The 17,274-nt window shown below is 43.7% G+C and overlaps 1 protein-coding gene across 1 annotated transcript; it reads left to right on the top strand.

Annotated features, from left to right (window-relative positions):
* The first annotated feature begins 4,206 nt into the window (after positions 1 to 4,206).
* MYADM (myeloid associated differentiation marker) lies at positions 4,207 to 14,707 on the top strand. The gene is made up of 2 exons (XM_063301210.1): positions 4,207 to 4,323; positions 12,387 to 14,707. Exon 2 carries the CDS (start codon positions 12,398 to 12,400, stop codon positions 13,295 to 13,297), a length of 900 nt encoding a protein of 299 aa, XP_063157280.1. The 5' UTR covers positions 4,207 to 4,323; positions 12,387 to 12,397; the 3' UTR covers positions 13,298 to 14,707.
* The last annotated feature ends 2,567 nt before the right edge of the window (positions 14,708 to 17,274 follow it).

The following is a 17,274-nucleotide window of genomic DNA, read 5'->3' as shown; positions in this document are numbered from 1 at the left end:
TATGGTTAAGAAGGAATGTCTTAACCATAATCTGATCCATGGTGTGTATTTGTACAACACGTCAAATACACCGTGGTTTAGCGTGTTATATCGTTGGCAAAGTTCACCACACTAAGCCATGGTATACACATAATGTCTGAGTTCACACAACAAGCTAAACCCCCCAAAATTCAATTTTATTGCCAGTCTAATTACGAAGCAATGTCTCCCAGCACCAAGTCTCACCCGTTATGATTAAGGGCAAGCTTTAGACCTATTGTGGAAAGAGGTCAATCCTTCTTGTAGGACTGTTTATTAGCCACAAGGTGTCAGCTGTATTCTTACTTTCTGGAAAAAGTAAAGTGTAGAGTTAGAATGACAAAATGCAAAGTTGGGAGGAGAAGATTATGGTGGATTGGAACAAGGGAAAGGTGGCAGTGGTTTAGAAGGCCAGAAAAACTGAGTCATATTCCTAGGTTGTCAGCTCAGCCTACATTAATCTGAAGCAAGACCTTGTTCTGCACAGATGCAGATTAAAATCACTGGCACTAGTAGACCATAGAAATGCTTTGCTTCAGCCATGTTGTTTTGATGTTGCCTTCTTCATGTCCTCATCCCAGGAGCGAGACACGTTTGTCATCTTTAGTTGTATTGGTGTTAAACGCATATTTTCTCCTGATTTCCCTTCCATAGGAGGACAGCTTCAGGTTATATAAAACTGGTTAGCCTGTCCCCCATTTGGTGACTGCAGAGGTTTGAAACAGGCACAACAGAGGCTGGATAGGGATCATCAGCAGATTTCGTGTGGGTATAGTTTTCCACTGATCCAAGGAGTGGTATGCATCTTTGAGCTTCCATTAAGAGGAGCAATAAAAATATAATCAGTCCACTGCTCCTAAATTTGGAAGCTCTGTATTACTATTCAGGGGTGTTGCAGGGAGGGTTGGAAAAGTTAAGAGGGTATCCATAACCACAAAATTACAGCCTGACCCCTTTTCCAGTGTTGCAAGTACAATGACCACAAGAAGGGGATAGGGCTTCAGCTGCGCAGTCTTGCACCCCTTCTTGATACTTCTACTCCCCCAGGGACACTCCAGTTGGTACTGCAACCAGCAGCAAGAACAACCAGCCCTCCCTGAATTTGTTTAACCCCCGCTTTAAAATCGTAATCTCCTGTGACAGGGAGTTCCCCAAGTTATTTCAATAAGTCCTTTCTTTTGTTAGTTAAAAGTTGCTGCCTGTTAATGCCACAGAGTGAGCCAAAGTTCTCTTTTTTTTTATTATGGGGAAATAAAAGTTCTGTGTATTTGTAGCTTCATTAACTGCAACAATACCCCCCCCCCAATTAAAAACTCAAATGCTTTTTAGCCTTTCCTCCTAGAGGTTTTGCTCCAGCCTTCCCCGCTTGACCATTTTGGCTGATATTTACAGCCCTTTTCCCAGCTTTGGCCTTTATAACAAACGGCTTGCTCTTTTTGTCTCTGTGCTGTTTTGCTTGTTGAGAAGCACGAAGCCCAGACAGAAACCATGGTGAGATTTCCCCTGCCGGCACAGTGACAGGCTGGGTCCAGAATAGGCAAAGCATCTTCCCTGGAATTTCCTCCTCCCTAAAGAACAGAGGGGTCATTCATGCCCATTCTCTCCTCTCCTTTTTAGTTTCTTTTAAAAGGAGAACAAAATGCAATGTAAGCACACAAACAAGAACAATTATAAGGCCTCCTGTAAAAGGCTGGTATAGCAGAATGAACTACAAAACCAAGGTGCTCCAGATTCAACTATCTCTTGGGCCATAAACTTCACAAGCAAACTTTGGGGACTCCCCGGCTTCACACGACACACTAAACCAGTGTTTTTCAAACGTGGCAACTTTAAGATGGGTGGACTTCAACTCCTAGATTTCCTAATCCACACATTAAAATTGCCATGTTTGAAAAACACTGCACTAAACCACCAACACACCACCAACCAGTAAGTGTGTCACTGTTATCTTCCCCACCATTGCAAGGTCAACCAGAAATGAGCAGGCAAGGGCAATGGTGAACTCATATTGTTCAAAAGTTCAGGATGAAGAACAAAGCCTGAGCATTCTTTTAAAAACCTGCCTCTGATGAATCAGAGGGACATAATTTCTGGATGAGTACACAGCCTTTATCAAATTTTTGACCCTGGAGGAATCCTTGAAATATTTTCCAGGCCTTGGGGAACCCCTGCACATTCAGGCTCAAATATAGGCCACAAGTTACAAAATTATTATATTCGTTTCATGGGTAGGCCTGTAAAGATGCAGTAACGGTATTCTTAAACTAAAGAATGAAACTTACCTCTTTAATGCGAAGGTGCCTGAATTTGAAATAATTTTTTAAATAAATCGTGATCTCCCAGGGAGCCCCTAGTCACCTCTCGCGGGACCCTAGGGCTCCATGGAACCCTGGTTGAGAAACGCTGGTTTAATGGATTCTTTAATAATAACTATGAACGGGCATCTGTGGGGTGTGTAAGTGTAAAATAAGTCAAGAAGTTGGCCATGATTTTACAACTGAAGTCCTGCAGCACATGTAACAAAGAGGTGGACATGCCTGACTATGAACACACTAAGCCATAATGTAATTTGTTTGGTTTGGATTTAAGCCATTTTCCCAATAAGGACTGATAGTGTCTTCTAGCGTTAGCTGGCCAGCCTTGAGGTGCCATGAAGCCTGACTTTGTTTACTCTTACTTTGGCATGATGGTTGAGTAACTCTAAAAGAAGTTCTGGATGATGCCAGAATAAGGGGAAAACACCACGTTCAGACCTGTACCGTGGAGAATGTCTTAAGGTTGTCTCATTCCTGGGCTGAGGTAGAGATGAAAGCAATAAAAAAAGGCATCGCCCAGGCATATATATGTATGTCACAGTCGGGTGTGGGTGTAGGGAGAGGCCCTCTGTATCAATAGTGGGTTTATGCTTTAGTGTGATTGATGAGCCCAATCCCTTGTTTGCGTTAAGAGAAATCATGCTACCAACCAAGAAGCCAAGCAGATCAAGGATTATGATGAGAAAAGGTGCATTTTTGTTATTTGTTGCCAATATCCTGGATAATGTCTTTAGCACTGAGTTACACGCTTTATCTCTGCTGCAAGATGAAGACATTGAAATAAGGAGGAATGTCCTTACTGTGAGCTATTAACCAGTGGAACAGCCTGCCTCTTGGACCATGGCTGGAAGTTTTCAAGGAAAGATTACGCAACCTTTTGTCTGAGACCTCTAAATTCCTGCCCTGGGCAGAGGGTTGGACTAGAACAGGGTTCCTCAACCTTGGCAACTCTTAAACTGTGTGGACTTCAACTCCCAAAGCTGGCTGAGGAATTCTGGGAGTTGAAGTCCACGCAGCTTAGAGTTGCCAAGGTTGAGGAACTCTGGATTATAAGATCTCCAAGGTTCCTTTCAACCCCATGATTCTATGAAACATGGCTACAGCATTTCTGCAGGAGCAACTGGTGCCTGCGGATCGGGGAATCCCTGCATTTAACAACGCACAATAAAACACTGGAATTTGCTACCACCCCCAGATACGGTGCTGCCAGCTTGGCTAGCTTCAAAATAAGGTTGGACCAATTCATGGAAGTCCTGGGGATCCCTAGCTATTACCCTTGATGGCCGTGTGACTGCCTCTGAAGGCCATCTGCTGGGAGACTAGCAGAAAGAGGGGAAAGGGTGGCAAAGGGTTGGCCGCTGTGAGAAACTGCAGGACCAGATTGGCCCCGGGTACCATCCAACAGGACGCTGTTTATGTTCTTAGGCTATGCCTAATCGGCTTAGGGAACTCACTCCCAACGATGCGGCGGTGGATTCCTCCAGCCCGCCGTTAACTATGAAGCAAAGCGAACAGAAGGCCCCGAGCCATCATCCACATTCGTAGCCCGTGGTTTTCCAACTCCGAGTGACAAATGCCGAGTCGGAGCGACAGACGGGCGTCTTCTTTGATGTTCAGCCTTTTGGGAAGCCTTGAGCGCCGGGGGAAAGGACCATGGGATCCCCGTGGCTTCAGCCAAGCTGCTTTTCGGGTGGGGACCGCACGCGTAACGCTTATTATTCCTCGTCGCCAGCAGCAACGGTAAAAACAGACCGCCCGCGCCCCGCTCAGCTCGCCTTTCCTCCGCCCACGTCCCACCCTTTCCCCTCCTTCTGGCCGGCACCCCCCTCCCGCCCTCTCGGCGCCTAACGCCACACCCAGCCCCCCTCCCGCCTCGGCCAACCCAGCCCGGGAGCCGCCGCCTTAGTCTCTCGAGGAGCATCTTTCGCTGGTTCGCCGCGCCTCGGGAGTCTCCGTCGCTGCAGGCTTTGCGCCCGCCCCGGCCTTGGAAGTAAGAAGGACCTGTGGAAGAAACTGGGGCTGGGGGAGACGCGGAGAGCTCTGAGGGGTTAAAGGCGGCGCGGGGCGGGGCTCTTAAAGTTGAGAGGAAAGCGGTGCCTGCGTGGAACTGAGGGGCGTCGAGGGCTCCGGAGTGTAAAGCAGGTTCCTCAGAACGGCCCGGGTGCCTGCCTTCCGAGGGGAAAGTGAGCGGGTCTTACGGTGTTAAAGCAAAGATGTCTGGGGCAGGTTAATTGGGCTGGAAGTTGGGTGCTGCCGTTCTTGGGAAATGAGGTACCTTGCTGAGCTCCCCCACAGCGACCTGTTTGCAGGGCTGCTTTTCGGGTGAGCTGGTGGACGCTGCAACGTCCGGGTGCCCCACCCCGTGGCTCTTCTTTTCCTTTGCTTTTTCAAAGAAGGAGCCCCCGTATTTGTGGGCTAACTTTGCAGCAGGAGGCAAACCCACGGAGGCAACGCTCTTTTTTAAAACATGGAGACAGTGGAGTGCATTGCGCCCATGGCTTTGGCAATCCGTTGTGCCAGGGAGGTGCCTGTCTGTAACGCTCAGGTTGTTTTAATGGAACAAGTGAGCAGCAAAGTTAGTAGGAAAACAGAGGTAGTGAAGATTTTAAGATACCACCGGGCTGGCTTCTCCAAAACAAACTCTAAAGTGATTTTGAAATGAACATGGGTCAGATTGTGCCATCACAGCTTTATTATGTAGCCTACAATTTTACAGACCAAGTCTGTGAAAACTTTTTAGATTTTTTTTATCCCACCTTTATTATCTTAACTCAAGGTGGGGAACATACCTAATACTCCTTCCTCCTCCTATTTTCCCCACAACAACAAGCCTGTGAGGTGAGCTGGGCTGAGAGAGACTAGCCCAAAGTCTCCCAGCCAGCTTTCGTGCCTGAGGCAGGACTAGAACTCTCGGTCTCCTGATTTCTAGCCTGGTGCTTTAACCACTAGACCAAACTGTTCAAAGGATCAGTGTAGCTAAACAGAACCTTCATGTTTAGAGGCAGTGTACCTTTGAATAATTGCCAAGCAATGACAGAAAAATTGTGCAAGCTTATGGTTAGTCAGTATATGAAAATAATCGGTGTCCTTAAAAAAAGCTGCTGTCTGAATCCAGCAGTTTTTCTCAAGAGCGCAACTTCTTTGCCAAATATTTTGGTCTCACAAGACTTTCAATTAAGGGAGACGTATCCCTTTATTAATGCTATATAGGAAAACTGCAATATTTTCTCAGGACAAAAGCTGAATAATTTCCTAAAGCTAATCTGGTGATGTTGTAATAGATGATAGGTGTGGTACTCAAGATGGAAGTCACATTTAATGTTGTCTGGGTGCTGTGCATGTTACAGTGCAAATTGCAAAATGGGTAATATTTAGTGAGTGCAGAGGACAATTATACAGTAGATGGGATAGTGTATGGAGTCAAATAGTGTGTATTTGTATCAATAATGCATGCATTACAATTGCAGAGACATGCTGCTATTGTTGAATGCATTTTTATGTGAGGAGGGGAGAGTTATTTTACTAAGGGAGTCATGTATGTGTGATGTGACTGACATCTATGGGTTTGTGTTATGTACTTCGTTGTGAATTCCCACAGTTCACTAGATGCTTAATAGGAGAAACCATTATGTGTATGGTTTAAAAAAGTCTTATTTTTGCAGAATGCATATTCTTTTCTTAGTTATCCTTAGCCTAACATTTTTGGTAGCATTATGAAAAGACCCCACAAAACAGAAATCTGTACTGTAATTATTTCTCCTTCCCACTGTGTGCTGTTGTTAGCTGTTTGTAATATAGTAAAACCTTGGGCTGGGGAAGAATCAATTCTTTTTTTAATTCATAAAAACTTCCCTGCTTATCTCAATATGATTATTACTAGGGCTACTTGATCTGGGCTGCAGAAACCTGAAAGACCATTAGATGGCAGCAGATAGTTACCTTTTCTAGATTTCTTTGCTGCCATCTACTGGTCTTTCAGAATTTTGTGGCCCAATTTGGTAGCCCTTCTGTTGTCTGATAAGCCAGAGGGTTTCAAAGTTTTTCAGGCTGCAGAACCAGTTTGTTAAGATTTTTTTCCCCTGGAACGCCTAATCAAGAGGCAAAGCTTTAGTGATAGAAAATGGGCTGTGTTTGAATGAACTTTTTTTTTTCTCTTAATCTCTTCTGGAGCCCCATCAGGTTTTCACGGAACTGTAGGGTTCGACAGAAAACCGTTGGAAAAACCCTGCACTAAGGCATCTAGCTCATGATGACACTTAAGCAAACATGCACCAGCAACAATGGTGCCTTTCGAGGAAGGATTTTCTGTTCCATTCCATGGTGCCAAACTAATAGATTTTGCAACAGATTTTCCAAAACGTTAAATTTAATTCTCCTCATGCAGTCATACATACAGAAAAATACCTTTTAAAAATCAATGCCATGCTTTCTAAACCGAGAAATCATGTTTCCTTAAGGATGGATAAGAGATCATCCTGGCCTTTGACAATAAATAATATGAGATCAATCAGGCTATTTCTTGGCTATTAACAACTGAAATCTATTAATTTGTAAAACATATCCTATAGTTTAATTTACAAAGCAACAGTTCACTTAAAAGTAGGGGTGACCCAATGGTATTCTTAATCTGGAGCAGTGTTTTTCAGCCTTGGCGACTTTAAGATGTATGGACTTCAACTCCCAAAATTCTGGGAGTTGAAGTCCATGCAACATTGATCGAGAGAGAGGGGGGGATTGAGGATTCCCTAACTTTTAGATACTTTGAATCACCTCTGCTCATTAGTTGCCTTGCCATTATGCCAACTTTACTTTGCAGCTCTAATTTTATCCAGCGAGTTCTGTTTTTCTGTGTCTTCTGCTTTTGTGGGCACAGATCTGGGGCTTTTAGGGAACAGGAACCGGAACCAGCTCTTCTAAGGCTCTGCCTCTTGAGTTTTCTGTGTTTGAAACAGTGCTTCAGTTGTATCCTGCAGCATGTAAGAAATAGTTCTACGCCCTGGGCGTTTCCACCTCTTCTTCGCTCTAGGTTTTTTGCACCAGTGTGCGATGGCTGAATATTTTCCTGCTAACTGTCAGCGTTACTTCTGGTAAATGCAAATTTCAATCTCTCTCTCTCTTTTGTCCAGAGTGTTTATAAGACTAGGTGAAGATGTTCCTTGATTAGTTTTCACCCATTTGTTTAGACAGCGGTTACAATTTCCTTTAAATTCTGCTTGCGTTATGATGAGCTGAGTCATCCTTAAAGTCGCCGTGAACTTGCAGGCTCCTTCGACAAATAAAAATGCCTATTTGAATGTACTTTGCAGAGTGAGAAGAACGAATGTGATAAAGTGGCATGCAGAATTTTGCTTTTGTTCTCCCTTCAGCATCTTACACGAGAGGAGTGGAGTTCAATGATATAAAACTTTTATGCTTGGTGTGGGTTAAAGTGTTCTTGGAAAAACCTTAGGATTGTGAATCAACTCAGATGGGCAGCAGAGTCAAATGGAAAACAGTCTATTTATCTAGACTGTGCTACTTCAGGCTGCAGTCCAAAGGTTACAAGTCTGAAGTTGTCTCATCAAGAGAGCTGTCAGTATACCTGGAAACCACCTGTTGAGGAACAGAGTTAAATTCTACTGTCTGAGATGCTCATTTTCTCAATGCAAAGGGAAAAGACAGCAGGATTCACACATGCCACTTTTTTTCTGCCACCTGAAAAATGACATTGTCTAGGAACAGTTTCTCCCTCTTGATTTGGTTGTATGCAAAACTAACTGCAGGTTAAGTTGGCAGGACAGCTTTGCAAAAAAAAGCTGTTCTGTCAGCTGTTTCCCCCTTGTAAGGCCCCAAACAAGTGACATGCTATATGTGTCTGGGCTGGATAGGACAACTTTCTACTGGCAATTGAATCATGAAGTTTCTTGCAAAATATCTTCTAGAGTTGCCCAATTCCCATACAGTGAGTGCTAACAGGCAATAAAAGCCACTGGAATTTTAAAAGGCATTCTGTGAAAAATGGTGAAAGGTCCCCTGTGCAAGCACCGAGTCATGCCTGACCCTTTGGGGGGATGCGCTTTTGAGGCGTTTTCTTGGCAGATTAAAGCGGGGTGGTTTGCCATTGCCTTCCCCAGTCGTCACCTTCCCCAGCAAGCTGGGTGCTCATTTTACTGACCTCGGAAGGAGGGAAGGCTGAGTCGACCTGAGATGGCTACCCGAGAATCCAGCTTCCGCTGGGATCGAACTCGGGTCGTGGGGAGAGTTTCGGTGGCAATACTGCTGCCTACCACTCTGCGCTAAGATGCTTTAAAATGGATTTTCTGCTCTCCTTTTCTTAAAGCAGCTTACCTTTACTTTCAAACATCTTTTTTTTCTCCCTCTCTCCTTTTCTTCTCTCCAAACTTAGAGGGCTGACTGGCAAGGCAGGGCAAGGCTTCCCTACCAAAGGATTCTGGTTTCCCTTGCAGCTGAATGAAAGGAGCTAGATCTGCTAGGAGACATGTTTGGAGTTGACAGGAGAGGAAACCCTCGATTCCGGGTTTGCAGGAAGGGAAGGGAAGGGACCTCGCTGCATCTTTGGGAGATGACTCAGAACGAAGACAGTGAAGCTGGCTCAGAGCCCAGGATTTGTCTGCCTTCCCCCTCTCCATTCCTCAGCTCAGCAGCAGAACTTGATTAAAACCAAATGTCCAGCTTTGGCTAAAAAGGGATTTTCTCTTGCCCTTACATGGATATCGTGGATTTTCTCCCACCCCTTCCCTGCACACATACCCACTATTTCCCAGCCCTTGTTGCTGTCTCAGCCTTCAACCTCTGCAGGAAGAAAGCGTTTTCCAACTTTGGCTGGAAATTAGCAGCTCCAAATGTCTGTAATGTAATTGTGAGACATAGACAGGTTGGAGTAACTTTTCAGTCCCCAGAAATTCTTGTCTGTTCTTTCATCGTACCTTGATTTGCCATAATTGGGAAATTTCCCAGTTATTAATTGGAAAATTAATACAGGAAAATGCTGTATCAGCGTTGGTTGGACAACCGCCCAGAGTCCCCCTTTTGGGGGAGATGGACGGTGGCTAAATTTGATTAACAAATATGCCACCCAGCCTTCTCCAGCCTCTGGATCTTTTGGGCCCATTATTCATAGCCAGCACGTAATACATGCTGCGTAAGCAGGGAGGGTTCCTCTGCATCTGCAGAAGGCTTCAGTTTGGACATTATTCTTAGTCTGTACCCATTTTAAATTCATCTGCCATACTGGGGCAATGTTTAAGTTAACTGAAGTTTAACAAAGGAGTTGTAAGTTACGATTTTAGTAACTGTAACTCTTCAGTTACCTCAATAAAATATTGCCCCAGTACAGATTCCATCCCCCACTTTTGCTGTTGAGAATCTCTACGTGCAGTACCATTTATTGTGTTAGTAAAGGTAAAGGTTTCCCTTGACGTTAAATCCAGTCGTGTCTGACTCTAGGGGGTGGTGCTCATCTCCGTTTCAAAGCCGAAGAGCCGGCGTTTGTCCGCAGACACTTCCGTGGTCATGTGGCCGGCATGACTAAACAGAACGCTGTTACCTGCCCGCCGAAGCGGCACCTATTGATCCACTCACATTTGCATGTTTTCGAACTGCTAGGTTGGCAGGAGCTGGGACTAGCAACGGGAGCTCACCCCGTCACGCGGATTCGAACCGCCGACCTTCCGATCGGCAAGCTCAGCGGTTTAACCCGCAGCGCCACCGCGTCCCTATTTATTGTGTTAGCTATACCAAATTTGAAAAAAAAAAGAAAAGTAAATCAAGATAGTTAGAGCTACGTGCTATCTGGAAAACTGTAGGTATGAACCCAACCCCCATAGAAATGGCATACATAAATACAGAACATAAATGATTTACAAACCTCAGAATAGACTGCTATTACATTACATTGTGTGTTTAGCTGAACTGCCCTCTTTTTCCCTTGCAGCTGTTGATGTCCAACAGTTGCTATCATGAGTATTTATTTATATCCCGCTTTTATTATTTTTTATAAATAACCCAAGGCGGCAAACATACCTAATACTCCTTTCTCCTCCTATTTTCCCCACAACAACAGCCCTGTGAGGTGGGTTGGGCTGAGAGAGAGAGACTAGCCCAAGGTCGCCCAGCCGGCTTTCATGCTGAAGGCGGGACTAGAACTCTCATACCACGCCTGATTGGCTCTTGGGCTGAGAGAAAGTGACTGGCCCAAGGTCAGCCAGCCAGCTTTCATGCCGAAGGCGGGACTAGAACTCTCATACCACGCCTGATTGGCTCTTGGGCTGAGAGAGAGTGACCGGCCCAAGGTCAGCCAACCAGCTTTCATGCTGAAGGCGGGACTAGAACTCTCTGTCTCCTGGTTTCTAGCCCGTTGCCTTAACCACTAGACCAAACTGGCTCTCTTAGTCCAGTTCATACATTTTATTTGCAACCATTGGTTTTAGCAAAAATCATTTAAAATTACAGCAATCCATATCAATTCAGCCCTTCCCCTCTAATATTTGCAGAACTATTTATCAACAGTTCCTTCCGTATCTTTCTTGTGGCCCTTGCAAACAATGCGGCTTGATTTCAAGGCGCTCTTACTTTGCAAAATTAGGTCTTCCATGTTACCTGTAGGCAGACGTTGAAACACTACCTATAGACATCTGGATTGGGACTAGCAGCCAGTGTTAATTTTGGCACGAAGTCTTTAAGTTTATATGGAGGCCTCTCTCTGATGATTGTTAAAATAAATTTTAAAATGTTGTTGCTGTCGTTCAACACTGTATTGGATGAGTGGCACTTAAGTTACTTTTCTCATTTTTAATAATTGTTGTCTTCCTTGCTGTTGTTTTTAAGTGATTGACTATTGCAAGCTACTTTAATAAGTGTTACTAATGTCTTCCAAGAAAAGCAGCTGAATAGGCCCACCTGATATTCACAAGTCGCACCGGATCTTTGATGGGTGAGATGGTACCAGTCAGGCAGGGAGACCAAGAATTCCCATATAAATGGCAAACAGTTCATGTTTGCATTTTATAGATGGGGTAATCTGAAAATGTTTGAATGAGATGTCCAAGGCTGCCTAGCAGATCTGGGGCCAAGCAAGAATTTTTGTCTAGAATGAGCTAAATAAGAGTGTCTGTCTGCTAAATTCTGCTCTTCCAAAATTTGTCAGTGCTTTATACAACACGAATGCAGAACTTTTTTGATGTTTAGAACTTACATATTCTCAGCAGAACCCCACCAAATAGTTTTGGTTAAGTTGTCTTGACTGGCCTCCTCCATCCTATGCCTTAAATGATTTAGAAGTAAAACTTGTGAGTCTCCAGACATTGGACTAGAAGTCATATACAGGTAGTCCTCACTTAACTACCACAATTGGGACTGGAATGTAGGTCACTAAGTGATGTGGCCGTTAAGCAAATTCATACCCAAATTTACAATCATTTTTGCGGCAGTTGTTAAGCAAATCATGCGGTTCTCTATTGATTTTACTTATCAGAAGCCGGCTAGGAAGGTAAAAAATGGTGATCATGTGACTGGGAGACACTGCAACCATCGTAAATGTGCGACGGTTGCCAAGCGCCCAAATCGTGATCACGTGACCACGGGGATGCTGTGGCGGTCATAAGTGCAAGTATAGGTCATAAGTTGGTTTTTTCAGCACCATCATAACTCTGAACGGTCACTAAATGAATGGTTGTTAGCGAGGACTACCTGTAATCCATCCTGGCTGGGACTGCTGGCAGCTGATATCCAACAATACCTGGAGTGATACATCTTCCCCATCCCTGCTCTCACTTCTACAGTATTCAGGCAGGTCCAGGAGACAATGGCACTTAAATTAGTCTTCCTCAGCTTGTAGTCCTGCAGTTATTTTGGATTTTTTACTGGGAAAGATAAGACTGGAATTCTGCTTGAGAATGATAAGACTGGAAATCCAACATATTTGGAAGCCACCAGGTTGAAGAAGGCTGCCCATTTTCCCTATATTCCCTAGCCCTAAATTCAGGATATGTATTCTCAACTATAAAAATATACATGATAAAGTTTTGCATTATGTGTCTTTGTTCTCCTCCCTAGATCTTTGCACAATGCCAGTAACCCGCTCAAAATCAGTGGGCAACACCAGTGCCCTGACATCTACCTTGGGCATTGTTCGCCTGCTGCAAGCCCTTTTCACCTGTGTGGCCTTCAGCTTGGTGGTCCACCGGAATGCCTGGAGTGGCCGCAACGGGGACTGGTGCATGTTCTCATGGTGTGTGTGTTTTGCCGTCACCATCGTCATCTTGGTGGTTGAGTTTGCTGGCCTTCAGCATCGCATGCCGGTCTCTTGGAAGAACTTCCCCATCACTTTTGCCATGTATGCCACGTTGATGTGTCTCTCTGCTTCCATCATCTACCCGGTAGCCTTCATTCAGAATCAGAACCTTCCTCGTGAGGAACGGGGATACCGCATTTCGGCCACTGTGTTTTCTTGCCTGGCCTTTCTAGCTTACCTCACTGAGGTCAGCATAACCAAAGCTAAGCCAGGAGAAGTTACCGGCTACATGGCGACTGTCCCAGGATTGCTGAAGGTGGTGGAGACTTTTATTGCCTGCATCATCTTTGTCTTCATAAGTTACCCAACTTTGTATGACAGCCCAGAAGCTATTCAGTGGTGCATGGCGGTCTACTGCATCTGTTTCATCCTCTCGTTTGTGGTGATTATCCTCTGCATTGGTGAATGCACCGGCTGGTTGCCATGCCCGTTCAACAAATTCCTCAGCGGCTACACTTTTTTGGCCGTGCTCATGTATGCCACTGCCACAATTATTTGGCCAGTCTACAAGTTTGACAGAAAACACGGGGGAGAGTCATCCCGACCCCGGAACTGTAGCAACTTCTGTATCTGGGACAAGCTTGTTACTATAGCTGTTCTGACCGCTCTCAATCTACTGATGTACCTTGCAGACCTGGTGTATTCTGCACGGCTGATATTCATCCAGGGGTAGACAGTGTCTGGCAGCAAGGAGAACCAGGGCAGCAGTGGTCCAAAAGGAAGGGAGAAGAAAGGGTCACGCTTCTCTCTCTTCTGCTTTTATTTGTTCCTTTCTTCCGTCTCTCTCCTCTGCCTGAAATCCCACTCGTTCATTCACCCTCTCTCTGCATTCTTGCTCTCTAGCCATCTCAGTTACCTCATTTCCTGCCTAGGTTCATGCTCTGTGCTTGCCACGCAATTGTTCTTCTCCCCTCTCCATCCTGAGCCCATTGCACACGACAGCCGTATGACAATTTGCTGTATGCAGAGCTTGGGATGGTTCACAAACACCTCTGTGTAACCATCTTTGGCTTTCCCATGTACGTATCTTCTCCAGTGCAGTTGGTTGGGAACTTCATGACCCAGGGCCCGAGGATGCTTAGTGCTATGAAAAGTGGTGGCAGTGGCAGTTGCAAGTGTTGGTCGAGGGGAGAAGGTAGAGAGAGAGGGCGTGCCTATCCTTGATGGGGAGGGTGCCGTGGTGTTCACTTGTCACTCCAGGACATTCCCACGAGAGTCCACTTCCTGATGTTTTCCTTAAGTTACTTAGCTTGCAGACAACATTTTTCATTTTCTGCCTTTGACGGCTACACTTTATCCAGACTACTAACTTCTTGCATTTCTGGTGGGTAGAATATGAAGGATCCGTTCAGAGGTGTGTGCCAGCAACCACCATCAATCACCCATTTTCTCAAAGGAGAGCATGCAGCAAAGACAGGAACATTGGCAGCAGAAAAGAATTCGGAGCATTCTCCTTGATGTACTTATTTTATTTGGCATTTAAAAAATTACTCCTCTATTTAGCTCCTTATAAAAGTTTTGGGTTCCTTTTTTCTGTCTTCCTTTGCCCTTACCAAATGTACTTGCTGTTTTCCATTATGAATACGTTTTTTTTTGGAAAGGTAGATGTTTACAGTAGAGCCTTTGGCTGCCTGCGCTTTCCATTGGAATGAATGGGGACTGCACAGGAGCAGTGCTAGGTGGGTGGCTTACTTTGCAGATCCGTAGAGGGTTTATTCTCCAGGGTTGCTTGGGGAGAAATTAACTGCAACGTGTTCAGGACTGGTGACGAGTCTTCTGCGACAGCTGTGAAGGTCCTGCAAAATGATTTATGCGGGAGTTGCTGAGGCTTGCAGTGACTTAAATCTAAAAAGGGTAGTTCTCTTTTTTGCTTTCAGAAGTCAACAAAATAAATTCTATTATTTTGGGGCAGTTACAAGGAACGTTTCTTGATTTGGGGACATGAAAGCCAATTATCTGTGATTGCCAGGCTGAAAGATGGCATCTGCAGTGGAGCAGCATTTAGGTAAGAGTTAAAAATCCTTGCCTGCAACTTTTTTAAAGAACTATGTTTTACAGAAAGGTGGTATTTGATTTTGTAAGACATCCTTTTTTTTTTTTTTTACTAAAAAAAGCATAGTAGAAAAACACATGCTTTGCAAAGTATTAAATACATAATTTTTGGCTTCTTTATGGTTGCTAATCCAGTATTTTTTTAAAAAAATTCCCAGTACTTGGTATTAGACAATACTACTCTCACAGTTTTTTTTCATAAAGCTTTATTAATTTTCAAGATATAATTAAAACCCAAAATACAGAATATAGGACAGATAGAATACAAGTCTAAAAAAAACGAGAAACTAAAAACAGTGCAATAGACAGAAAAACATACAAGATGGGTGGCTTCTGACCTTCTCCAACACAGATATCAAAGTACATAAAAGTTAATCTCTTGCTATTAAACATTTAGTAATATTATTTCTCTAAAATCAAACCATTTAATCATCAAAACCTAAAATCAAAACTTCATTTTTTTGCATTACGAGCAAATAGTTGAAAAGTGGCTTCTGGGTAGGAACAAATCCAGTTACAGATGCTGTCAGCTTAGCCGTTTGCGCCAATTCCATCAACTTAATCATCCAATCCTCCATTGGGGGAATTTGTGCATCCTTCCATCTTTGAGCATATAAGAGTCTTGCTGCTGTTATCATATATAAGAAGAGAGTTCCATGTTGCTTCTCAAACTGTTGGTCCATCAAATGCTCTCACAGTTTGTATTTCAAAAAAACATGTCTTTTCCCATCAAGTCAGCAATAGAAGTTATTTGTATGTATTTGTACTGCATTTACCATTCTATTTTGCCTTTTTTTAAAAAAATACTTGTAAACCTCATGTAGCGTAGGCAGAAATGTAAACTTCCTCCGTGCCTCAGTTACCCACAACTTCGCTTACGATGTTTTTTGTATTTTTTAAAATACGCAAATCAATATATGTGTATAAAATAAAGGAGCAATGTTACAATGGAGTGTGGCAATCCTTTTTCTATCATTTCTGGAAAAAAATTGGAACAATTGGACCCTGAGAGACTGAATAGCTGCAATAGAAATGGGCCTTTTTTCCTGAATTTAGGGTACTTTTAACAAATGGATTTTTGTACCAGTTTGAAAACAGCTGCATATTTCTATGATCTTCCAATATTGGATTGTTATTAGAGAGCTGAGCTGATTATTTTTGGCTTAGCTGTTTAAAACTTCAATAAAAGTAGTCTCTTCATCTCCTTTTTCTCTCCCCCCTTTTTTTAAAATATTGAACTTACAGAACTTATAGGCAGTCCATTTATATATTTATTTGCTAGATTGTTAGATCACCATGCAACTGGATGGTTTACAAAGAATAAAAGAACAACAACATAATATTCATAATCATCTTTAAACAGGAGCACATAAACAGTTCCCAAGGCACTATAGAAAAAGCTCCTTGGAAGACTCTTCTTAACTTGCTTTCTGAAGGTCTGTAATGTCAGGATAAGCCTAATTCTAGTCTATGTCTATGTTGGTCTACAGTGTTTTTCAAACTTGGCAACTTTAAGATGAGTGGACTTCAACTCCCAGAATTCCCCAGCCAGCCTGTTACTGAGCAGCCATCTATTAAATAAATTATACAGAAATATGGGAGTCACAATAGAAAAGCATCTCCTCTTGGCCCTCTGATTTTGCAATTAGTGGGGGACCACCAGCAATTTGAAGAAATTCCTGCCTGTCCACCCGTTCTAGCTCCTTAGCTTCTGATCTTAGAAAAGGTAGCTGGACGGCTTTGCAGTTCCTTTCATAAGGACCATTGGGATTTTTTGTACGCATAACCCAGGTGAAGTCAGGCTATAGATGGGAGTGTATGCAAACAATTTCCATTGTGCGTAGTGTGGGAGATTTTTGTTACTGAGCAGCATCTGGTAGAATAGTGACTTTGCTGCTTGTTCCCGGAGTTTTTTGGTTGGCAGGTTTGAAGAGGACTACATATTGTTTTCAAACTGCTTTTGAAGGATCGGAAAGGCCTTCGTGTGGAAGAGGGTATTTTCATCGGGCGTGGATTTCCTAAACCATGGCTTAGTGGAACAGCTACAGCCATTTCCTTGTCCACCAGATGCCTATATCTTCCTCTGGGTTCATTTTTATCTACCCTAACAAATAAATTATAGGTCTGGTACTGATGTCTTGCAATCTTTGAGACTTCAGGGGTCATAAGGGATCTTTCCCCTGTTTCTGCCCCACTTTCTTTTTTTTTTTTACTATCCAGGCTCAGAAATGCCTGGCTGCTGAATTTAGCCGTATCTTCAGTTTCCTGCAAGGCCACTCACTCCTGGGACTATCAAATCCAAGCTGCAAAATTCTGGATGACCATCAGATGGCAGCAAAGAGGCAGACCATTTGCAGTCTGTACTGCCCCCTAGTGGTGGTCCAGATTTTTGCAGCCAAGATCTGGTAGCCCAATTTGCATAACCATTTATTAAAATCCTGCCACATTTAATTGGTGAGGCACATGATGCACTCCCAAATTTTTCTTTCTGATTTTATTTTCTTTCAGTATTCCCCCCTTCCCCTGATTGCTGTGATAATGATTCTTTGGGGTGCTTATAGCTGCTGTGCACTTCCACGTAAACTGGAATATATTTTA

The sequence above is a fragment of the Candoia aspera genome, chromosome 4 (genome assembly GCF_035149785.1).
Source record: "Candoia aspera isolate rCanAsp1 chromosome 4, rCanAsp1.hap2, whole genome shotgun sequence".
NCBI lineage: Eukaryota > Metazoa > Chordata > Lepidosauria > Squamata > Boidae > Candoia > Candoia aspera.
This window is presented reverse-complemented; position numbering and strand designations above follow the sequence as displayed.